Below are 26,302 nucleotides of genomic sequence, written 5' to 3' on the forward strand. Positions count from 1 at the left end.
CACAATGCTAGTCCTGTCCAGAGTAGTAGACCTATGTAGTCACTGTTTTATGGTTAAGATGGGACAGCCAATTAAAGCAACAGGAGGTTTATCATACAGCTTTATCAAAGCAACATTGAGATGCCATCTTTTACTGAAACCAAGTATTTAATGAAAACACTGCGATTTGATTGTATCAGCTAATTTTTTTTTAACTAGCAACTAATGTATTACTGTAATAACCCTGGCACAGTTCAAGATCAACAAAAACAGAGTTCTGAACCACTTCTCTCATTTACCAGATTAAATATAAATAGCTAATATCATGATGAGAAGATCACATTTATTTTCTAACAATAACGTTTTTACTCCTTCCAATTTTATTCTTTAAGCAAGTCAAACTAAACTAAAGATTTAAGATTCATTAAGTCATGATCCAACCACCTTAAAAACAAACAAACAAACAAAAAAAGCCAGATCACTCCTTCAGTACCTTGGGTTTACAGCTACTTGCTGTTTCTACCTGTGAGGAATAAGAGAAGTGGTGCTTCTTTGTCGAAAGGGATGACATTTATGATCACGAACCATCCTAAAGATGAAGACTGGTTGGCCCATCAAGAAACAATGGGTGTGTGACAGCTCATATTTGAATTTCCCCACATTGTTGCAATGTACCTTGCTCACCTCAATCACCAAGAGAGAGAGGAAAAAAAAAAAGTTGCTCTCAATCATTTCTGGCTGTGAGGAAGCCTGGATCCATCCAGCACAGGATTCGGATCAAGTTTCTTGTTCAATCAGCAAAGCTGTCTGGCCTCCCTGTATCTCTGCTGGCTTAAGTAGTCTAGCATGAACAAGCAATCAGGAAGTAGATGTACCCATGTACTGTATTGTCACTGTTGTGCTAGGAGTAAGCAGAAGAACTGCAAAAACAAGTAAAGCAAGTATCTTCCCCTTCCTTTTAACTAGCAACTCATTCTTGAAAAGTCTGACTCACAGAAAAAATGCTAACTAATAAACCAAGCTTAGCCTTGTGGAGAGACAAGAGTCTAAGCCTACAGGAAAATACTTAAACAGATCAGATTTGTAGAAGTACAAGGAGAAAACTTGCCTTTCACTGTCCATTCTGTAAATCACTAAACTTAATTTAAAAAACAGTGCTGTTACTTTCCATATCCTTCAGACATCAATTTTCTTAGTAAAGAAGGAGCCAGATCCTCGCCTGAGACATCACACCAATAGAGTCACAGAATTGTAGGTGCTGGATGGGATCCCTAGAGGTCATCTAATCCAAACCCCATAGGAACACTCTGCCTTTCTTTTCCTTTAACCTAGGAATTTTTTATAGAAATTTTTTTCTCTGAAAGAGTGGCCAGGCACTGGAATGGCCTGCCTAGGGAGGTGGTTGAGGCACCGTCCCTAGCGCTGTTCAAGAAGCATTCAGATGAGGTGCTAAGGGATTTGATTTAGCAGTTTAGTGGTGTTAGGAGGATGGCTGGACTAGATGATGTTGTAGGTCTTTTCCAACCTAATGTATCTATGAATCTATGAATGTTTATCCTCACAACATAAAAGAATTTTTTTCAATGCATGTGCTGTTTCCTCACACAGACTGTCATCCAGGCATAGGTTTTTTTGCATTTTCAGGCTCCCCAAGGATGTAAAGGCCTAAGGTGCCCATTTGTTTGCACTGTTAATTACCAGTATTCACTGTGGTGAGGCTCCCATTCTTTACCCTGATGGGTGAAAACATGATCAGAAAACAAAATCAAGTTAAATCAATCAGAAAAGAGCAATAACTAGATTTAAGAGAGAAGTAATAGCCTTACTTGAGACAATAGAAGATCTGACATCTATTCGCAGGGGACCAGTGTATTTTTTCAGGCCCCTCCGTAAGATCCTTTCAACTCTTCTGCGTAGTGCTTCTTTGCAGTCCGTGGCAGAGAACCAGAATGTGAGCAAAGCTTCTGCCACCACACCATCAGCATCTGGGCTACAAACCAACAAAACACAGTGTGGTTACCTTAGGTCATTTTTTAGTTCCCATCTTAGCAACAGCAGTGTAACAAAGGATTATTGTACGTTTTTGAAAGAACTGACTATTAAAAGAAATCCAACAAGTGCTGATGTGTCAAATGTTTCTTAGGCTAATACAAGGCATGATGTTTTGTGTGAACAAATGGCCAGACCAGTGTTACAGTTCTAGGGTCTAAAAAGCAGTCACTGATCACATCTGCAATGCAAGAACAGGAAGGAATGGAACTGATCTGCTTGCAATGAAAAGCTGGATACACAGTACTTCTGAAACATCTGGCAGATGATTGTTGGTATCTAAACAGACTTTCCCAGGGCCCTGTATGTATAAAAAAAATCTCCAACTGTCATCAAAAAGGTAGCTAAGGAAAGAAGAGAGACTAGTCAATCTAATTTCCATCATTGCAGCCTCACACAGTCAGAGTTCCTGCTTGGAGATTCCTGGGAGAAGACAGGGGAGTAGAAGAGAATCTCCTCCAGTATATCTCACTGCTTGGAACAGTTGTAATTATAGGAAGGAAAATTAAATTAACAGAAAGTGAGTAGCTTATGCACAAATCATGTCATCAGCTTATGATAGTAAAAAAGAACACGCACCAGATCAAAACAGATAATTCTGCTATTGCCAGTGAAGGGTAATGAAAAGGCCATGTATTATTAGTGCATCATGGTACATCAAGTGCTTCATAACTGAGCAGACAACACAGTCCCTGCCTCAAGGATCTTGTAATTGAGACTTAGTAGCTAGCTATACATGAACTTTCCAACAGGCTGTTTTTTCCCATAGTGTCAATTTCAGCATGACTGCTACTGTTTATTTTCCAGATATTATCTGATCCAAATGTGGGTGTTGCTTTGCATTTCTAAGGTGTTCTTAACCTCTCCCCCCCACACATTCCTCTTCCTGTGCTGTGCCACACTGGAATTACCATATCAACTCTTGCAAGTACACCACACCTCTTGAAACCCTCAGGTAAGTACAGCCTGCCTTGAATCACTCTCTATACAGCAAAGATCCAGAGCCAAAAAGACACCTGTCAAGACATACTGTCTTTATTGGTAAATGGTGGATGTTCTTACTAATGCACCAAACCAAAAATAATGCCTTCCAAAGACGTTCACAAAAGTGACTCAGACTAGGAAATCTTGCAGCCTACGCGCTTAGAGAATCTTGCAGGAAGAAATAATACCTTTTATTAGGCCAAATGATAAATTTGAAGAAGCAAATATGATTTGATGCACACAGGTTGTGCACCCAGCATCACAAACATCACAGCAGGCACCTTGGCCTGTTCTTGGGAACAAAAATATTACTTCTCCTTACACGTTGGCCTCTCAGATCCTTAAACTGTCTTGTCTACGCTTACAACACTCTAGTCAGTATCTGAAAACATTCACAAAGCTGCACTGAAATATTTAAATAATGACTTGTGTGACATGCCTAACTGGGAATTAAGCTAAGACAAAGTGAAAGCTAGGATTTCACAAACAAAAGAACTACAAAGAGAAACCAAACACTTGGTATTACTGGCAAATGAAAAGGGAATAAAACAAAACAAAAACATCACTCTACCACCATAATCCCTGATCTCTTCACCTCAAGAAGTGTCAGACAGATTCAGAGCAAGGCAAGAAACAGCTCTTGCAAGGAACAATTGAGCATTCTGGAGCTTTTTCAAGAAAAAAAAAAAGGTGGAGTTCATAGTGTACAGGAACAAAAAGGGAAGTATTTGATACCATTAAGCACTCAGAGAGGAGAGATGGAAACTACTTTCACAGCCTCCTTCAGCATAAAAATTACAGGCTATCCAGTGATCCAAAGGAGATGGTGCTTTCACAAAAAACTTCTTATTAAAGGATGGAGGTGCAAGGTGTCCAGGATTGGACAAGTCCTCAGAAAAGATCTCTACTGAGGGTTGTCAAGCAGGTAAATCATAACCACTTCAGGAAATCCCAAGTGGTAAATAGCTGGAGATAGGTATCATATAGAGGAGCAATTATCCTCTGCAGTAGTTATCCTGCGCTGCTGCTGCTCCCTAGGCATCTGCTTATGCCCACTCTTAGGGTTACAGCAGAAGATGAGGGTCCTTCCCTTGATATTTATGTTTTACTTGGCAATATTAGCAGAGTAGCAATTGTAAAAATAAAATGACATAATGACACCTACATTACTGTGTAAGAAGCAGTTTTTAAAATGCTTGTTGGTTGTTTTTTTTTTTTTTCAGATAGCTCAAGTTATATCCGTTTTATCACCTAATGCTTGCTGAAGATTCAAGCACAACTTCATACAGAGTTTGGACTGACTGAAATTTATCTTCTGCACCAAGATCCAAAGATCAAGATTACGCTCAGTTGGAGATTATGCTCTAGGCATACATAAAACTCCCCACACTGAATCAGATCAATTGTCCTCTATCTGCACCTGGTGATCATTTTGTTACATCTCATCCGTATATGTTTATTAGAATCTCACATACCTCACTCTGACTAAGCGTGAACGGATGTACTTCTTTCTTAAAATGGAATTGTGAAATGTCTTGTCCATCTGTTGAAAAAAACAAAACAAGTTAATAACAAAAAACAGGGGATGTTTTTGCTGGAAGGAGGATTTAAAAAAAACATTCAGTTACAAAATCACAGACTACAGAGCCACAGAAACACAATCTAGCCCAACCTCCTAATAATATAATGCCAGACTTCCCTCAGCTGTTCCCCATTTAATCTAAGGCACACTACCTCATTTTGCCACTAGATTACTGTTCCATTTACTCCTAGACACAATGGGGTATCTATAAGCATTCTGGAAACACACTACAGCAAGTCTTTCCAAATGTAGCATCCTAAAGACTGCTTACAGAAAGCATACAGCACACTGTGCTGTGCACTGCACAAAACCACTCCTACAGGCATCTTTTTGAGAGAAAGTGTAGTTTTGCTACAGATTTCTATAGGACCAAGGATACCAAATTATACACACTCTCAATCACTGTTGTGATTTGCCATCACAAAGAGGAAGTTTAGAACTTGTTTTTATAACTTCTGAGCATAAGGAATCAATCCCCAAATGACATCTTTGTTGGTACCTGCTTAGCCACATCCTGCTTAAGGCTGAATGTTGTCTCGAGATTGCATGATCAGTGTGAGACAATGTACAGTGATATAACAGAGCATGAAATTCTGCCAGGAATACTTCTGTATCACTGAAGTATTGAGAAACAACAAACTCACAACTGAGTTATGCAGTTCCTTGTACCAGCAAGACCCAGCAAATCAAATGTATACACCCTGTAAATGCCAAGCGTGTTACAGGGGACAAAAAACAAAACAAAAAAACCCAAAAAACAACGTTTTATAAAAATCATGCAAGTTTAATTTGTTGTAGGTTTGAGCCCATTAAGGCATCTTAATTCACAAGTAAGTCTTCAGGGTTCTCAAAGTTCTGTTGAAGTCTCAATACCAAAATAAGCAAATAAATCAGAAATCCAGGGATGATTCCTTCTAGAGAACACAAACCCCTCTTTCCAACCTTGATTGAGCTAAGACAAAGGCACACATTGATACATACAGAATAATTTCAAGATTAAAACTGCCCATTTTTGAGTGGAGTAAGGTAAAAATGATACAGCATTAGAGAGAAAACAAAAGTACTTCATGGTCACACACTGAGCTGAAATCTTGCTGTTACTGACAGTTACCTGGAATTACTTCAGCATTTGGAACAACAGACAACCACATGGAAAAAATATAGTGGCCACATCAACTGCAACAAGATACTGCATATGCAAAATTGAATTTATACTTTCAATTTAAAGATTACCAGCTGCTACCATTGCCCTTTGTAAGGCATATTTAGAAATCAAGTATTTTGTTTCCTTCAATTCTAAAGCTCACTTTGTCCATCTGTGGCCTTTGGAAATATTTGTCTTCACACAAAAAGATTAATTATTTCTACTTATATTTCATGTCACAAATGTAAATGCTTCTCTGATCACTATGTTAGCAGAAAAATGGTCATTAATTTTCCCCTTCTTTGGATTGGCCTTTCTACCACCAACAGAATAAAAACACCTATTTTTTTTATTTTTATTTTTACTTTTTTTCTCTTCTAGTGATCTTCACAGGGTCTTTAGCATCTTCAAACCTAATGTGGTATTTTTTTTTCACTTTTGTAACCTGCTATATCTTATCAGGACAGGCATGCTTGACAAATATCTGTGCTGTGGCCCCAACTCTCACTCTGCTGATGAACTGATTTCTGGCAAATATAAATCTATCACAAGCACACTCCTTCCTTCACCAATGATTTTGGAAACTTGAATTATTAGCAGTAATCTTTATATTCATATAGAGCTTATATAAGAGAAAAAAATAGAAAGAGACATTCTGATAATAACTTGCAAAGATTAATTGCCTAGCTCATATTTTTACCATAAATATGTTAAGACATTCCACTCTCATATCCAATCATAAACACTTTTCTCCAGTGTAGTTAGAGCTTTCTTTTCAGTCCAAGTAATAACTCTGGAAGCAAAAGCAACTAGAACTTTGCTCAATAGCTAGGTAGGACCCAGACCTGAATGGGTGAAATATTTCAAGTCATTTTTAAGCATTTTGTTTTGACTGCAGCCATTCAGAGGAGACGCTGTTAGGGTCAGAATCCTTAATTTCACCACTAATTAAGTGCACCTTGCCTCTTTTCCTGGCCCTTGTCTAGCAGCTGGTGACAGCCACTATTGCTGACAAAGTCTAAAATAATTCTTAACAAAGTGCCAAGTACTGCTTCTTTCAGGTGAAAATACAGGCATTTTTGCGACAGACTTTATTTAGCATTTGTTCAAACAAGATTTTCTTTAAGTTTGGTGATTAGTTTAATGTAATGTAACCTAGTATTTTACTAATTCAATTTTGGATCTTCTCTTTAAAAACAAAACAAAACCAAAAAGAACTCACTACGCAGTAAAATTTTTTAAGATAAACTGAACCTCACAATTGAACCTTGGCCTTTCTGTGGTACTACAGTAGCTAGAACTAAAGACAAAAGAAGAGGGTAAGACACTCCAAATCATCTACAAATCCAGCCACAGAGGAGTCTCTTCCTTGTTCTGTGCAGCCAGAAGTTGTTTTACACCTTGATGAACAATAATTGTTTTTGTATTCTACCTTGAGTAACTCTGGATCTCATCATCATCTTCTTCCCATGTCGTACCATGTCAGCAGGGCCAACCCTCTGAACCCAGAAAGCAACCTACAAAGAGCTTTTCGTGATGTCAGAGTCAGCAGATACGCCCTGCCTCCGTGGGACCCGAAAGAAAAGCAAGCTCTGAAATTAGGTCGTGTGACAGCAATCAGATTGTTCACTGTGAGATGAGGCTGACTTGGGCTGTGATTGACCAGATGTGTAGCTAGGTCTAGAACTGACCCAGCAAGGTTGGTGTGGCAGCCCTGCTTTCTCCCACCACACAATGTTCTGCCACCTCACACAGGACGAAAGGACTCATCAAAAATGTTGACTTAAAACCAGTTTGACAGAACTTTCCTCTGATATATTTGTTGAACCCAGTGAACTGTGCTATTGGGATGTCCAAAGGCATTCATAAGGTTTGGGAGCAAATCTTGCTGCTCAATATTACCATTCTTCTGCTTGCTGCCAGTTTAGTCTGTCTACAGCTATCTTCAGTCTACATTGTTCCCTTTGTCTTGCTAGTTCTTTATGATGTAAAGATTATTATCAGTGATTTTTAATAGTTTTTTTAAACTAAAATGTGCTGCCTGGTTTAGTGACTCTCTTCAATATTTAATATTAATGACAGTACAAATTATACTTATCAGTTGGGTTAATTTTGTACCTAGCATCTAATTCATAGGCCAATTTGCATACAATGTACAGCCCAGCCTGCTGAAAGTCTCAGCAGCCATCTGACCATCAAGCAGCAGCAGCTGAGCCTGACATATCCCCTGCACAGCTCTCAGCTGGGAGGTTAGTGGAGAAACCCAACCAGAGATGGGAGGAATTGAGCACAGGAAAAAGATGATTGGACAAGGACAGCAAGAGTAGTTGAACCCAGCACTGACCTGAATCTAGATGTGGACATTACAATCCCTTTAGAAATAGATACCTATTACTCAGAGGCAACCCTACAGCCACATTGCTTGCCTGAGGTGAAGAAAACAGATCTAAAGGAGAGTGAGTATACTAATCCGCAGGCCTCTGGCAAACCAGAAGATCAGAAACTTTCCCATCAGAAACCACACATACAAAGACAGTGTGTGTGTGTCATACCAGCATGGCAGGCAAAAACAGCATGATCCAATGCACCTGCAAACATCATCATTAGCTCTCCACAGAGTTTAAATAGCCAGCAGCTAACTTAAGAATTTAATAAGAAGTAAGCACTGACTTTGCACTAAAATGAGCTCTGCTGAACAGTTCTTAAAGGCAACAGATGCCAGAGAAATAACTGACTTTATACAATAGTTCCTAAAGGGATTGGTCTTTGGGATAGAAGAAATTAAGAGAGCTAATACCTAGTATAACATCAGGGTTTAAAGGATCATACTCATCTCTAGTGTAACCAATTTAAAAGGAATGCCATGGCATCAGTTTCATTATAGCCATGTAATAGCAACAGCTGGAATTAAGGTCATGTAAGTATTCCCATCTGTACTCAGCTTTCAATTGTCCATAATTACCTTCCTAAAACTTTCACACTGCAACAGAAATTTTGTCCACTTGACGAGAGGATTTCCCAGAAAATCCAAATTTGGAGAGAAACCCACCCAGACATAAACAGAGAAGGGCTTTTTTTCAGTCCCTCAAAAAGTAGGCTTCTCCCATGAAAATTACTCTGTTCTCTTTGTTCCTTAAGCCACAGTAATATGTAAGAAGTAGAAATATAAGAGCAAAGAGATCTTTGGATAAGATTACTTTTAGAAAATCTAAGGTAGCTCAACAGTCACGCAATCAAGTTAAAGTGCCCAAACGATGCTGATCACACAAGTACAGTACTGAACTTGAATTTGCCCTCTTGACAACACTGTTTTAAACAACGTCTCTCTTGACCAGTCAGATTTTGATCTCAGTGACACCAGCTCACATCTTTAATCACTTCATTGATTTAATTATCAGCAAACAATGCAGTAATTCTGGATCACAGGTCTATAATTAAGATAAGATTCTACCCTTAGTCACACACACTATCAATAATTGCCCTTTATTTCATTTTGGATTCCTTTTTCCAGCTCACGTTCACATTCATTTTCCTTATGCTCATTCTATACCCTTTCTTGCTACATACTGGATCTGAATTTGAGTTATTTTTGGAGGGGAGTGAAGATAGTCATGATTTTACAACCCAGTCTGTGCTTATAAGATCTTCTGCCTTGATTAACCAAGGTGAGGGTGTGGGGGCAAAACAAAAATTAGTTTGTAGGTGCATTATTAAGAAAATCAGATTACGTGAAGAAGTTGAATTCAAGTTGCATTAAGTTTAAAGAAATATTAGGCAGTGTGTCGATGACTGTAACCACTTCATCTTGTAAATTAACACTACTGAGATAGACAGACTTCAAACTGACAGTTAGAAATCTTACTGGTGATGAAAACCATTCAACTGCAGCTTCACACACTACACTAAAACTCCGGCTAACATCTCAAAGTACATCACTTTTTCCTTAATTTTTATTTGTTTATTTATTTTGCTGTGACCTGTGAAAACAGGAAGAACTAGAAACGAAACAACACAAGTAGGCATCAGTTTCAAAAGCAAAAGTATGCCTCTACTGGCAGTCTTTTTCTTCTGATTTCAGCAGGAATTTCCAAAAGAGGTTTGTTCCCTCTCTTTGCATACAGCATTCCATCTATGTCTTTAAGACCACACCTGCAGCACTCAGCATAACTTCATCCTCTAATTCCTGAGCTAAACAAACAAGCTGTCAAACTGTCACCTTGCCTACTGGCACACTGCCATGTTTCCCACTTGGCAGAATTGATGAAAGCTGTTTCTGCTTTGTTTCCAACCTTTGTCACCCATAGAGGGCACCCTTATTGTAACTGGCCAGTCCAAGGGCAATATTTTCATTTTGCAGGAAGAGTCCCCTTAAAATGAGATTTTCAAACAGAAGTTGTGAAATAGGCTAAATTTATTTCAGAATTTCTCTCCACAAAACTCCTTAAAGATATTTTGTATGAAGAAAACATTTAACATACTTTTTTTTTTTTTGCAGAAAAAAAGAGTATAAGAAAATCTCTAATACTACTTACTAGAAACCTTCATTTTTATGTCTTTACTACAACAGCCATCCTTCTAAATAAAAACAAGCAAAGCTTTCAGTCAAAATCCAGACCTTTGCACCTTTAATCAGTACTAAGCAAATACTTCAGCGAGCACATACTGTGCCTAGGAATCCTTCATTTTAAATAAAGACATTGGGATCATATCTGAAAACAGTACCAAATTTCTTCTGAAACTTACTACAACCAGCAACATCCTTACTTAATTCACTTTGGTGCTGCACCACCCTTTCTCTGAAAAGTCTCTGGAAAGATTTGACTGCTGAAGCTACTGTAACTCTGTGATCACACCAATTTTTCTTCTGTGATTCAATGTCTTAGAGGGAAAACGGTATGATTTACAAAGATAGAGGGAGTGAGCAGGGAAACAGTATGAGAGGCAAACAAAGCTACACGATACTTGTAGTGACCACTGCTTCAACCTTCTGTTAAAAAGTAAAGTTCAGTTAGGCTCCCTTGAACTTCAGCACACTCAATTTCTCAGGGCACCTTCAGTTACTACCCCTACATAAGCCCTCACAACTTGGCCTCTCAGAGCAAATAGTTTTTAGGACCTGCTGATTTAAAGATCTCCTGACAAATTAACCTCCAGACTCAAGGAACATAAGGCACTGACTGAGCAAACCACTTGCTTCTGGTGCATATCTGTATACAGTCTCATGTCTATATGCACCTTAACACCTACATGGAAGGTGTGACAGAAGCACCTTGTATGCAGTTCCAAACAACTCTGCAGATAGTTTTTGGCTCTGAAGCATTTGTTTCATCTTTCTCTCTCTCCTAAATTCACTCCCCAGGAAGACTTGCCTTATGTCCGACCCCTTAAAAAGCCAAATCTTGAAAAGAAGTCTCATCTACCCACTCCCCTGCTAGACTTCTAAGGCTCTAATCTAAGTTTCTCTCAGATGAAAAGTATAGCCAAGTATGTATAGCTTTGGCTCTGCAGATACGAAAGTAAGTTATTCACAACACATATCAAACTATACCAAGCTTATAATTGAATATAAAGCAGACAGTCTTTTGGTTAGGAAAACTGAACCCTTGAGGGCTAATCTAATCGTCAAACAAGGCTATCTGGTGTTAAAGCACAGAGGTGTTAAGTATCTACATGACAGTTGAGATAGAAGGTCCAAAGAAACTCACATATTATAATGAGTAAAATTGCAAAAAAAAAACAACAACAACACAGTGGGACAAAGGGACTGGGTGGGTCGTTTCCTAATCATCTGTAAGCACTTGAAAAGTTCTTTTCAGCCTCTCAGGGACCTCTTGGGTTTTGAAACATCTTTGTGGATTTGGCCTTTCAACTCTCTCCAACTCAGGTCCCCTATCTGTACAGCAGAGACCTCAGTGTCTATGGATTGGGAAACTGAGGTGTACTTGGTCATAATTGAAATGTGCTGAAACAGATGAGAATCTGCACTGTGCCAATGAGGATTCAAAGGACAAAGTCAGCTCCAACCTCTTTGTGCCCAGATCCAGCCTGTTGTTTTTATGTTGGTTTTGGATGTTGGCAGGAATAGGGAAAGCCCAGGTACCTTGTGGAGGGGGAGACACCAGGAAAGCCCACGTCAGTCCACCATGTGGTTTGAGGTACTCATGGAGGGGAAAACAAACACCTTGCCTCTCCCCTAGCAGCCAAATTAGCCAAGCAGGGAGCCATGCTACACCCCTACCTGAGAAGCATCTATCCACCTAGCCCACAGCCTGGCTTAAAAAGGAGCAGGAGAGAACATGGGACAGTGGACAGGGCAGATCCCCAAAAGAAGGGGAGAGTACAGTGCATAATGCAAGAGCCTACAAAAGGAGTCAGACACGTGGATTAAGGAAGGGAGAAGCAGCCTGACAGTGAGGTTGGACTGAAAAGTATGCAGCAGGGGGATACTAGGTGCCCAGGAAAGGAAAAGGGTAGTGTAGGCTGTCCTCAGAGAGGGGAAAGTCTGTCTGAAAGACAAATAGGCGTCTCTTTCACCTACAATATCTAGGAAAAAAGGATCAGAAAGTTATTGTACTGATGAGAAGAGTAGACAGGCACATTTGCAAGTCATTGGTGAGCAGAGTAAAGGCTGGTACTTACTCTGTTGAGCAACCAGCCACATACTGAAAGGGACACATCCCATAGTTGCTTAGAATCCATTAGCCTCTCAAAGTTAAACATTTGCCAGCCTTTGTCTGACACAAATCTCTTTAGGAGGGTCTTGACAAAGTGTTCGTTTCAAGTTCTCCTCAACACTAAACTCCTTCAGTTAGTGTCAAAGACAGCTTTGCACTTTGGGCAAAGACAAAGAACCTCCATCTTCCTCCCTGCACACAAGGCAGCTGACTGCCTGTCTAGAATCATCCCTGTCACTCAGATCATCTCAACTCTGGCTGCAAATAGGGGTGCTAGGTGGTCCTTTATTTAAGGAAGCAAAGCTTAGAACAGGGCTTTGGACATCTCTCTTGGGATGCTTTTACTAAGAGGGTGCTTAGGGCCTTCAAGGAACACTTGGGATATCTAAAAGCAGAATGAGTAGATTTTGTGGGAGAGGAAAAAACAAGCAGGTACAGGAACTAGAGGAAGCCAAAGGGTACAACAGTGAAAGAAAACAGAAACATCTAAGATGTGCACAGATCATTCAAGCAGTAAGTGAACCTACTACAAAACAGTGGCTGGAACTGTGCCATTTGTATAAAGTTCTAAAGAAAAGGGTCTAGCACAGTGCATTTTAGGCTAGGAAGGGATCAATGATCGGTGCAGCCAGAAAAACGAGGAGACTGACAGACCAGAGCATTTCATCTCTTTCCACAGCAGCATTCAGTAAGGCTGTCTCTTGAAAGAGAGCACAAAGGAAACCCTTATAGCCACTCAAACGAAGCCAAGCAAGGAGCAGATAGCTTTCATCATCTGTTCCTCAGTACCCCCAGCTCCACCCCACAAATACATTTTCCAGACTTTCCAGTCAGCCCTGAGATGTTGACTGGTACACTGGCTTCATCAGCTCTCTGGCATGATCTCCCTGCACTCCCTCCCGCCTTCAATGAGATAAGAGAGTTGGGAATGTCACACAATGGGTGTTACTATTCAGCTGTGGAAATCAAAGCAAACATGAGGATGTTTTTGGCCAGTCCCAAGGGAGGTATGAAATGACCTAGGGAATCAAAAGCCTTTTCCCCAGAGAAACTTCAACACTCAGAAGAGCTTCTTTCAGGGTTGATCTAGAAACAAAGGAGGCTTCATAAGGGAGGGATCAGAGAAGAGAACACTAGCAGGGAGTAGCACTAACTCAGGTAATTTGAATGCTTTTGATTATCAGAGATGATTCACTTCTGTTCACTCTGCACCAAGTATTGTGAAAGATGCTGCATTTATCTGCATTGACTCATTATTTCACAACATGAACTTAAAGTATCGTTACTACTAATGATGACTGGAAGGCTTGGGCATCTAAAATTCTGAGCCTAGGTGGGGTAAGACTACAGAGAGTTTTGGTAAATCCAAACAAATCAGGAACCATGATAAAAAACTCATCTATCTACACTTCTATTAGAAAGATGGTGTGAAAACACTGATGATGAAAACATAGGTGCTCCAAGGCCAGTTGTCTGCTAAGAAATCAAGAAGATAGAAATATCTCTAGAAAAATTGCTTTCATTTTTATGACCACAAACCGAGTTTTGCTTGGACAGAAACAGATGTACATACACCACACTGTTATTCATTGGTGCGTGGAGTCACTAAGAAAACAATCAAACAAAAAACAAAAAATGCATGGACAAGTCTCAGTCTCTTTCAGCAAAGAACTCCCCAACTTGGAGAGAGCAAGATAAAAGTTAAACCCTGAATTACAGTCGACCTGTAATAAAAAATTACAGGTATTAAGGAAAGGCAACAGACCTCTGTATCATTGTTACAGCATGGCTTACCTGGCAGAATTCATGTATTCTGAAATCATGTTTCTCACTGCTCAACCAGCACTGGTATTTACTGTCACTACTGTCAGAAGTACCCAATGCCCAGAGGAGACAGAGTTGCTAAAATGTTGGCCTTCTTTCAAGTATCTGATTTAATAGCCGGGTTCAGTGAATGTTCTGACTGCACTGGACACTGTCTGGAAGAACTTCTTAGCTAAAATTGGTGATTCCTTGCTGAAGGAGTCACATTAAAAAAAAATAAAGGGTGGGAGGGGGAAGGAGAGAATGAAGAATGATAAAGGTGTTTCAACTTTACTCAAGCGTTATTTCCTCAAAGACTTCACAGCCCCTTCCTTCCTCCTAACTCCGTAACACACAATGTCTCCTCACTCAGGGAGAACATTCCCTCTCCAAGGTCCTATCAGGAGGTTTAAGCCTGCAATTATTAGGTAATAGCTGTCAAGTGGTAGCACCTAAGTAAACGCAGCTTATGTAAGACTATACATACAGACAGGCACCAGAAACAGATCTTGTGAAACACAGTACAGTAACTGGTAGTAAAAAGGGACAGAAGAGAAAGAAGTACAAGAAAAGAGGACAACTTGACTAAGATCTACAAGACTCTCAGCAATAGAGCTGGGAAGAGATGCTAGTGCTGCCGAATCCTACTTCTCCAATAGTGTTCACAATGTTGTAAATAAAAGGCATGTCCCTAAGTTAAATGATAGTAGGGAACAAAGCATTGATTGTACTATTAACTGAGTATCTGTGTGAGGTTACTAAACAGGGGGTAAGAGATATGGACCAGACTCTAATGAATGAAATACAAAAAGATAAACACGATCACATGTTTATTACTGTAAAGAGCTAAACTCTGTAATTATCATCTGTGGGGAAGTGTCTCAGAGAAGACAAGAAAGGAAACTGCAATATATCTAATTCCATAGCTACAGTATGAGCACCCTCTGTTATTTGTAGGAAGGTTTCCCAACAAAGCATACCAAAGGAGCAGGAAAAGAACTTGCATATTGTTTTCTCAACACCAGTAGTAGACTGACAGATAGAGCTCCCCTCCCCCATTCAGGAGAGGGTGTAAAAGTATGCTTTCCTTTGAGACAGTGGGGCAGCAGAAAAGCCAGAAAAGCTGTGCCAGGTAGCTAGCTATAAGAGGGAGGAAGGAAGTGATTTGGTGTCTGGTGAACTCTGTCACTAGTGGTTGGACTCTTGTGTGCCTGGTGCTGTCACATAAATATGTAAGGACGTAGAGCAGCCAGGCTCAAGGCAGGGAAAAAGAAGGCACAGAAATTATCACTGATGTAAGAGGAAGCTGAGAATTTTGTCAATATCTTCCTCACCACTGCAATGACAAAGAGATGTGATGTCCTAAAACAAGTTGTCGACTGCTTAGTCTGCCCAGTATGACCACAGATATAACGCTATCTACTGTTCATGTCTACTAAACAAGGTTTTAGAGCACACCAGAGACTTGTGATGTGCTATTCACATTACAGGCTCCTCTACCATCACACTGCCCTTAATAAAGGAAAGGCTTGACAGTACCAACTTACCAGTCTCTCAACCCTCTCGCTCAGGTCTCTAAACCTTCCTGAGGTCTGTCTGGACAATTCATTACTGTACCGGATGTTGGTGACTTTTATGTTGCCACTGTAATAGAAGAGCTTCTGATCTGTAGAGAGAAGAGGAACAGACAATACTCACAATGCACCAAGACCCATGAACTTAGAAGGTCTGGGGGTGACTTGAGTAGATGTCTGGGGAGTAGATAATCCTTCACTTGTATACAACTCATTCAAATACAGCTTCTAAAAGCTAGGAACCCAGAAACAAGAACTCAGTTCTGCTGGGCAATCTATGCTAGACAGCAACAACAAAAAAAAGTTTCTCCAGCAGTTACTTCTGTGGTCATCAAGCAGCATGTTAGGCTCAACTCACACAGGATCACAAGTAGCACACTGCTGGTCAGCTACCTTCCTTGCTAGCCAGCTACCTTCCTTGCTAGCCAGCAACACTGGGAGGCAGTTACTAGAGATTGGAGCAGGAGAATGGGAAAACACCACAGGTAGAATTGAGTGGAAGGCTCAGCTGTCACTTGCTTAACAGAGGCCAGAAGGCTCATGTGTTGACCTCATCCCAGGAGTAAATGAAGAGGAAGATGCAAAAGGAGTGAAAGCAAATGAAAGGCAACAGAAACCACAGCCCTAAGCACCCTGCATCACAGGAAATGCTCCTGAGAAGAGATCTACAAAGACGCTAAATGAGGATGGAAAGCGCTCCAGAGAAGCCAGCAGACTGATGAAAGACAAAAGCTCATCATTATGTGCCATGAGCACAAAGGAGATGCACTTAAAGCAGGAACAGAACAGTGATAAGTTATGTAAAACTTACCGTATGCCAGAAAATAAACTAGAAGACCAATGGTGATGGCTGCTGCCAATGCCGTTCCAATAACAATTAGAGCAATTTTCCATGGCTTGAGATGTCTTATTTTGATGGCTGGCTGATGTATTCTGAAAAAATAAAAGAAAAAAAGAGAAAAAAGAAAAGGATATTTCTTAGAGATATTTTTTAATTAAAAAAAAAAAAAAAAAAAGCTAGTTTTCTCCCTTAACATCAGTTGATTCTTCCCAGCAGCAATGATTTCTCATCCAACATCTTTAAAAATGAAACCATGACTCAAGATCATTTTGAGATAGACGCTGGGATTTGCCTGTCACAGAATACTGGCACAGAAATTCATTTTCTTTTTTTTTTTTTTTTTTCTTTTTTTAGGGTTCACTTAAATATGAATCCCAGTAAGAACTTTCTTATGTGATCTCTGACTGACAATTTCTAAGAATAAACTGTTATGCTCCTTTTTTCAGCTAAGTGAACGTTTATAGAGCAAGGTAAGCAGCTTTCAATAAACTAAACAAGCCAGTTATTACAGCACCTATGCTCCCAAAATTCCTTTGTGCAACCAAGTCAGTAAAAAAGCATTGCCTTATTTGTACAGTATGTATGTATGCGTTATCCCAACTGTCCAGTCAATTTTTTTTTTCTGCAAAGTAGGGCTGGACAACAGCCACAACAGAAATAAATTTTGGAGAGAGTGCTTGTCCTTCCTATTTTACTCAGACTAACCCTAAAAGCAAAGACAAGCACAGTTCTAAGTACATTCACCCAAAAGGATGAAATGACAGGGAAGGGCAGGGACAGGTGAGTGGACAACGGAACACAAGTAGGAAGCCTTGCCAGGTACTTTTCTCTCCTGTGCTCTTAATTACACAGGTGTTAATCCAAATTAACACCAGGCAAGTCAATAGTCAGTAGGTCAGTAAGATATTTAGACAAACCAACTGCCCCCAAAAGGTTATCAGAGCAAATTTTGCCTACGGCTATGATCCCAGAGAGATCTTAAGCCATATTTTCTATGATGTTATCAGTCATTACAAAATACAGAACAGGATGGAAGGGTTTTTGGCTAAGAGTCATTGCTACTAGAGCCAGCCATCTCACATTCTAATGTTCATACCTTCAGGTCAGAGTACATCTGAAAAGGAAGCCTGTGGGGACTCAATACTAAAGGTATTTCAGCTAGTTCCCTCATTCATAACCAAGTAAATACAGCTCACCTGTGGAAAATCCATGAACCTTAAATTTAAATGCAGTGAAGTTGAAAATCATTACAAGAATCCACTGCAGCTGCATCCTGACCAAGTCAGCAGGCATAGTGTACACTGCACATCAGAAATAGGTTCTGGTATTTAATTGTAATTTCATTTTAAAGCCTTAACTGCTTTACTGTTGCTTGAAAAACAACTTATTCAGACTAAATGTGATATTTACTTCAGTGGAAAATTGAAGTTCTCACTTGCCACTCATATCAGTTCTGACTTCCCCTGGCTTTCCTATCTAATGTTTCTTTCACTCCTCCTATCCTCTAGGAGAGATCATTAATTAAACTCTCATTTCATCTAGTGTTCTTTAAAATGCATCTCTGGATACACAGCAGAAGAAGAAAAAGACCCACCAAAAGTTCTATTAAGAGTTTGGTGACAAGCAGCTCCAGGTTTCTTCTGAGCCTACCAAAAGGAAGTCGTCTTAGCACTAACCACAGAAATGAGAAACATGAACGTATAAATAGTCAGGACTTTGCCTCATTAACAAGAATATTTAAGAAACACTTCAATATACTAACTTTCTTCCATAATCACTGAGGATTTGGCTGATTAATCTCTTTTGGCATTTTTTCCTTATGTTGACATTTTAACTAAGCCATAAGTTTCTAGATTGATTAACTCATAAGCATTCAGACTCAGGAAATTATAGGAAACTGTCCCTAACTTCTTCATAAACTGTTTTTCCTTTCTAGCAGACAATGATCTTGGTTATTAGAAAATAAAAAGGAAATGGGATAATTTAAATAATTTGAAAAGAGAGTTTGTAAGTACTTTGGTCAGAAAATGTTAAAAAAAATCTAAGAGACACACACCTTAACATCTCTAGTACCACTATTTTTACAAAGCTGTGTTTATTTAAAATTTAAAGCCAAAGCTACTTAACCAAGCTTCTAATGCTTGCTCACTGCTATGGTGCTTGGAATCTGATTTCCATGGGGCACATTCATTGACTAAGGCAATCCTTACGGATGGGTCATGTTAATTCAGTATCTAACGGGACTCAGCTTATCATCTGAGAAGTCTCAAAGCTCTACTGGGTTTAGCAGTAGCTCTTAGGTTGAATCACTAAGTGTTGAGTTCAGCTTCAGTTTATCGTATTCTTCTTCCCCCGTCACTCCAACTAGTAGTCAAAGCTAATATATTATTTCCTCTGCATTTACAGCAATGTGCTTTGCAAATGTTTCTACCACATTTGAGGTGAGACTAGGTTGAAAAAGCACAACAAACCCCAACCAAGAATACCCCACAACTAACTTGACACTACCGATTCAGATTCATTACCTTGAGCAGTTTCATTTCAAAAAGAAATTGTCTTCCTTAGCTGAGCAGAAAGAAAAGCACTCAGAAGGTCTTTCAGCTGTAATGATCCTGGCATAGTCCCAAACCAAAATGTTGGGTTTGAGAAACCCATTTAAAAGACTGATCGTCAACTTCACACCACAGATGAGTGTGAAGAAGTGACTGCCTATCATATCAGTGAAAGAATGGTATCAGACAAGAAGTAACTTGGCTGGGATACAGTTATATAGGCAATACTGTGTAACATACTATAAACTTTTTCAGAATTCTTTTGCAAATAGTATACAAGTTTTTAAAACCCTTATTCTTAATTTATTACTTTCCAAGTTTATGTTCAATTTAGCAAACAGAAATCCTCATCTGCAGCATAAGAAATCTTCCTCATCCACATGACTTTCACTTAATTCATGAAACCTCTAAGCTGAATTTCCTCAGACAAGCAGCTAAATAAATAAATATATAATAAATAAATAGATAATAGCTAAATAAATACATTTTAAAATAGCCACTTCATAGAGGTGGGAAGTTTTGTGAGAACTTGTTATCTAGGCAAGACATTTTCTTGTGAGTTATCAAGTGTCCTTTGTTTTTCATCCTATAAATGGTGACTGCTTAAGCAGACAACTTCTCTCCATGGTTTTAAAATGTATTTCATACTTATGCTATGAGAAAAACTGATAAAAAGCATTTCATCAGCATTTGCAATAATAGTACTACATAAATACATATAATAGGACAGTGACAGTATCCTAATCTGTTTACTCAGTATACAGAATACAGTAGAATACAGTAGAAGAACTATACATACATTGCTGCTGAAAAGTTCTGCAAGTCTGATATAACAGATCAGCCTTTCTGCCTTTGTGACAGATTGTGTGCATGCAATAGTTTATATCTACTGAGTGTCTGGCCCAAAGCATTCAGATTTTCCTATAGTTTGCTGAATAATAAATTTGTCGATTTTTATAGTTTTTCAACAATTGATGGACTGAGTAGATAAACAGTGAGATGCTATGATTTAGCAACATTTTTTCCACTGCACAGATACAAGGATAAGTTTCTTCACAGGAGAAATGCTGCTAAAATCAGAGAAGGCTTCACAGACAAGAGGTTCAGATGAGCAAATGGCAATTATCCAGTGGTAGAGGAATTCAGCAACTCCCACGTTCATTTCTGTATGAAATCTTTTCCTGTTATCAAATCTATCCACAGACCACACGAAGTTGTCAGAATGTGGTAGCAGAAAGATGTCAAACTAAGCCATCCCAAGCTTTGTGGTAACAAGACTTCATTCAGAACAAAGATCTCTGTAATCAGAAATACAGAAATGGACAGAGTATGTGATGGAAGTAGAATAATTTAATTTAAAGACTAATTAACTTCATTTAAGCTGACCCCAAATGCACTATCATAAATTATGAAAAAGTTAGTAGTGATGCACTCCTGCAACTGTTTCGAATAGGAACAGCTGAGGCCAGAAATGCAGTTGAGACTACACTGGGGCATGCTCAGTTAATAAAGATTATGAGATTTTAAAACTCAGGAGTAACATCTCTGTCATTCTGTTTTTATATATGAAAAGCTCAGAAAAATGATTTTTCATCAAAGAAAAACAAACTACTAATTCATTGGCATCAGATCAGGTGTGGTGTGTATTGGAATCTCAGCACAATTTTCTGGAATCAGGAACTATACTGGGGCAGACAAATGAAGAAGTTTCTGTTTGACACCATGGATGAACATCTGCCTCTTGCAGTAATCAAGCTTAACTCCCATTAATGCCAATGCGCCATGACTGTGCTTGCAGCAGGGCTGGTATTCATTTCCTGCTACACCTCATCAGTCTGTAATTTATACTTATTTAGCCCACCTACTAAATGACAAATTGGTGCAAGTGGCACTGCATTTCCACCTACATATTCACTTTTAGACTAACATATACAACAGTAGCTACCCTGCACCTCATCCTGCCAGTCTACAAGATCTTCACAAGGAAGTTGAGGTAGGTCACTGCTCCCTAGACCACAGACCACACCACAACAGAGGAGGGACAAGACCAACAAGGCTGTCCACTCCATCCTGTTTCCTTAGTAGCTTTGTTTCCTGAAGGATCTTACAGAGTACACATCCCAGCTCAGCTCAAACTGCTGTAAAAAAAGGCATCCTGAAACTGGACAAAACTAGTCTTTATCCACCATGAGACTATGGTGCAGTGTGATGCACTCAAATGGCAAGTTTCACAGCTGTATGCATACACCTAAATCCATGGCCAACAAAGACCTAGACATTTAACAGGCTACACTTGGTCTTTGGTTAAGACCAGGCAGTCTCCATCCTTTCCCAAATGTTGTAAATAAGTAGTTATCCAATACAGATTTCCCCCATATACTTAAGATTTTACAATAATCTAAAGAACTATTTAAACAACTAAACAATTTCCTCACTAAGAGGCAACAAAAATGGACTTAAATGTTGTTTAACTACCCTCTAACACACTGTTTTTAAAATTATTTACACCACTGTTGATACAAAAAGGATATTGCAACTAGACTAGAAAAAAGAACAGTTTCCATTTCAGTTAGGTAGAGAGCTCTCAATCTTCCCCCTTTAGGTAACATGCACAAACAGGTATTCACAACTGATGGGGATTCTTTCCTCACTGACTGTCAGGCAGCACAGTTTTAAAGATATGGATGTTGAGACAGATGCAAGACCTTTGGGGTTCCAGCAGGGACTCACTAAGGATCACAGTCAAAAGCTGAACTCAGCCTTCTCCTGATAAAGTCAACACTATACCAACAAAAACATTATTGTCCTTCGACAAAAAACAAACAACAAAATGCTTAAATGGGCAGAATAAATAACTTATGTCAATCCAGAAATAATATTGTTATTTCAGTATATACAGAAATTATGTCTTGTTTTTGTTTGCTTTTTAATACCAAGTTTGGAAAAATAAAAAGAATCTTGCAATTGCCCACAGCCTTTTGCTCAATGTAAGGGCAGAAAGAATACTGTAGTTTTCAGCCGTGATACAGAAAAATTCAGCCACCCAGACAAATCATAAGGGTGCTGAAAAAAAATACATTTTAGATTCTTCTGCATTATATTAGAGGCCACACTTCTAAGCTTCATCAATTCCTGATGCAAAATCAAAAAAATTCAAGGGAGGCTGAGCATCTCCTATTCCCACTTGAATCCAGGAGCCAGAGCATTAAACAGAAAGAACAAATTCCAGGCAGCCTACTAAACATACATGATTAGATATGCACTCTGATTGAAGACAGTACTGCAGCTGGCACTTGTTTTTTTTTAAAAGTACTCTCAACTTTACAGCAATGTCTTAGAGTTACAATGAAACACAACTACGAATCTCCAGCATCTGTCTGCTTAAAATTCCTTCAAATATAGAACACCTGGTCACTATACCCAGAAATCATGACCTCTTCCTTAAGAACTCTAAGGACAACCTGGAACAATGAACACCTACAGGGTGCCCTCTGCCTCCGTAGCTATGCTGCCTTTGCTGATTTAACATGGACACTTTATATGGTCAGGAGAATAATATTGCAACTAGACCTGACCTGACCAAAAGGCATAGTTTTCCCAAATCATATTATTACATTTTGATTTTTAACACTAAAGAGCTTATTGAATTCTTCATTGGTTCAATAAAACCATGCTGGGGACAGGAGAAGACAATTACAGGGAGTGAAAGATAAGAGTCAACCTAAGCTGTCATATCACCTTTCTAAACAGAAAGTAAATCTTTGTGCTCCTGGCCATGTTAAGAATTTCCTTCTGTCTTTCTCACTCCAATCATACACCATTCTTTCAGTGCAAAACAGTCTCCGAAGTCTTCCCTTTAGTCCACAACTTACTGTTTAGCCTCCCTCTATCACACCCTTTCAGGTTGCACATTTCGGATAGAAGCACGATGTGCTCTGCTTCCAAAGGATGAAGACAGGCAGAGATCCAAGGAGGTTTAAGAGCAGACAAGAGAGCAAACAACATCTTTTTTAGGTCTGTTTATGACCTTCGCTTCCTTAAGCTCTCCCATAAGCAACGTCCCCTACTACCATTGCACCTCTAAATCAAACTCAGCGAGTAAAAACACACCACCTACTTTTGAAGATCCCATGGTAGATCCCGGTAGGTCTGGTAGCCTTTCTGACCTCCAACCAGGGCTTGACTAAAATCTGGACTGCGTAGTGAATGCTGCTGGAAAACGCAGGAGTCGCATTGACTGGTGTGACGAGAAGGGAAAGGTGTTGAATGAAGATCCTTCATTGAGGCACGGCTGGCGCAACACCCAGCACCCTGTGGGTTATTGCAAAATGAGAGAGCAAACTTTGGAATAAAAACAAACAGAGGTAAGCATGGAGTCGATAAGGAGACTCTAACCTTCTGATCAGCTCAGCATCAAAGAATTCCCCAGGCAAAGATGGACAGAGCAGATAAACCGGCCCAGGCAAGAAGACTTGTTCTTCACCACAGCAGAACAGGAAGCGTGTTAAATTTCCCTTTCCTAGCACTCCCTTTCTGTCCAACTTGCGTCCTTTCAGCAGGCCTTCTCCTGGCTGGTAGCACCTTCTACCACACGCTCACTGTAAAAGCCATAAGGGAGAGCCACCACACTGCCTGCACTGCTAAATTACTTGCCTCCTGAAATTGCCAACACAAAAGCTGAACGCAAAAACAAATACAGACATAAATGGCTTGGTCAACCAAGGCTGACCTCCCTCGATGCTCACTCCTTCACAGTCGTCCTGGACTCCCCTGGCACCAGGGACATGACAACTATAAGTAATCCAGCCTCCTAATTATACATTAGTCATTTAATGGTTGGCATAACCCCGCCTGTGGAAAATGCTTACTCTGTGAAAAGGGCCACCAATCTCCTTGGAATTCTCTTCTTCCAGCACAAACATGGTTCTTCAGAGCCAGTTAGAAGGGGGAAAAGTGGATATTTCCTGGTGAGGGATTCTGCCCTTCCACCTAAATACCCAGACTAAATAGGAAAATTATCTGAATCTGAACTCCTTCTTTCCAGCCTCTGATGCACTTGGATTTCTGCTAAAAAGTTTTAAGTGTTTGGCTTTTCAGTGACCTATCAAAATTTCAGTTACTTTGGTGGGAATACTTATTAACTTAAAAAAATCTGAGTAACAGGGGGATATATAAAAAACAGTAGGTGTAAATTTCTACCTAACTCTATCTAGTGTTCCTTTCCCTCTTTCCCCAAGAATGTCCACTCATAGGAACTTCAATGCAATTTGAGGAACAAATTTCCGGACAGTGTACTTCTATCTTCTAGCTTGTTCCACTTCAGGACAGTGGTAAAAGCTGTACACCACTGCACAGTATCTCTTGTTTTTCTGACTTCTTTTGCTTGGATCAAAATTCCTTTTTTTTTTTTTGACTTCTTGTTCCTCTGGAGAAAGAACATTGCTGCAGTTACCTACCTATAAGGCTTTAGTGACTAAATACACAGCTGTCTCAAGTACTAATATTCTCCTCTTGACCTTCCTTTCTATTTCCCACACAGCACCATAATTTTCTTTTTCAAGATCAATAAAACCCAAAGAAAGCTTATGAAGAAAAGTACTTGGTTGAAGGAACTTCTTGCTCCACCCAGAAACACATGCACATCGACAGGAACTCCAGCATTCCACCCTTTCCAACCAATTCAATCTGGTGGTTATTGAAAATACGTTTAAAACTCTGCTTAATTTTTTTAACCTTACGATCAAAAATTATTTCATTCTTACAAAAGAGATTCTTGTAGAATATAAAAGGCTTAATTAAGTTTGAGATGTAAGCCAAAGAAGCACATAATTTCTTCACCAAATGGTCAAGCTGAGGCTGTGCACAGTGGTCAGCACACAGAGATAAAAGTAAGCAGCATGGTTAGTGGGTTAGTAACATTACTTTCTTCATTAGTGTTGTGGTTTAACCTGGCAGGCAGCTGAACATCACACAACCTTTTGCTCACTCCCCTCTCTCTTAGTAGCACGGGGAGAAGGACCAGAAAAAAAATAGTGGAACTCACGGTTTGAGATAAAAACTATTTACTAAGATGGAAAAGAGAAACAATAGTAATAATTTAATGTGTGTATATATATATATATGTATTTATTTACAAAACAAGTGATGCACAGTAAAATTGCACACCACCTGATGCCTGGACAGTTCCCAAGCAGTGGCTGCTCCTCTGGCCAACTCTCCACCATATTATAGTTTTTTCACATGATATCCTATGGTATGGAATATCCCTTTGGCCAGTCTGCATCAGTTGTCCTGGTTCTGTTCCCTGCCAGCTCTTTGTGCCCCCATAGATCCTTTGCTGGCAGGGCAATACAGGAAGCCAAAACGTCCTTGGCTCTTGGGCAGTACTGCTCGGCAACAACTAAAGTATCAGTATGTTATCAACATTGTTTTTCTCCTAAAAAAAAAATAAATAAATAAAATAACAGGATAAAAGCCAGATGCTATTAAGAAAATCACCAGTTTCAGCTGAAACAGGAACAATTAGTATTTCAAGACCACTAACAATAGGCCCTGTGTACCCTAGGCCAAGCACGGCCTTGAAGTGTTGACAGTGTACAATGCACAGAAATTACCCTGATGCTCCCAGAAGAGCAAAAGCCAACTCTATCTGTCTGGGTTAGGTAAAAAACAAATCCCAGCAGAGTTTAATTTTAATAAACAGCTGGAGCTGATGGTAAAAGTCACTTGAGATCTTGGGTTTTGCAGCAAGATTTCTTGAACAAAGAGAGTATTCATTAGAAGAACACCAAGTTGCCAAAGGTTTCAGGAGGTAGTACTACAGCAAGAGACTTGGACAACAAATATATGTACTTGTGTTAATTTCTGAAGCTCATCTCAAAAGTACAGACTTTCCTGTTTTTACTCCAGTGCATGAACAGATATTCCAGAAATGTGATTTAGTTTCCTTAGGATCAGTGAATATTTTGTGACCTGCCTAATAATTAAAATAGGTGGCTTTTGTTTTTAATTGACCATTGAAATGAATCACCCTGGAAAACAGTGGAAAATAAAGAAATATACTTGCCTATGTCAGAACATACAAAAGCTGTTTACACATACTTGTCCCAGAAGAACAATA

At 39.4% G+C, this 26,302-nt stretch overlaps 1 protein-coding gene across 1 annotated transcript in view; it reads right to left on the bottom strand.

Moving 5' to 3' along the window:
• Nucleotides 1–24,476, bottom strand: part of LOC136048882 (transmembrane protease serine 11E-like) — a 40,205-nt gene extending 15,729 nt beyond the window's left edge. Inside the window, exons 1-6 of the mRNA XM_065736782.1 lie at nt 24,051–24,476; nt 23,300–23,493; nt 16,601–16,722; nt 15,763–15,881; nt 4,488–4,555; nt 1,806–1,969 (exon numbers count right to left, since the gene is read on the bottom strand). Coding sequence (XP_065592854.1) covers nt 1,806–1,969; nt 4,488–4,555; nt 15,763–15,881; nt 16,601–16,722; nt 23,300–23,493; nt 24,051–24,104 — 721 coding nt within the window. The 5' untranslated portion in view covers nt 24,105–24,476. The remainder of the gene's footprint in view (nt 1–1,805; nt 1,970–4,487; nt 4,556–15,762; nt 15,882–16,600; nt 16,723–23,299; nt 23,494–24,050) is intronic.
• Between the last annotated feature and the right edge of the window lie 1,826 nt (nt 24,477–26,302).

This window comes from Cyrtonyx montezumae, unplaced genomic scaffold (genome assembly GCF_038088225.1).
Source record: "Cyrtonyx montezumae isolate F1298 unplaced genomic scaffold, pur_monq_1.0 scaffold_2, whole genome shotgun sequence".
Lineage (NCBI taxonomy): Eukaryota > Metazoa > Chordata > Aves > Galliformes > Odontophoridae > Cyrtonyx > Cyrtonyx montezumae.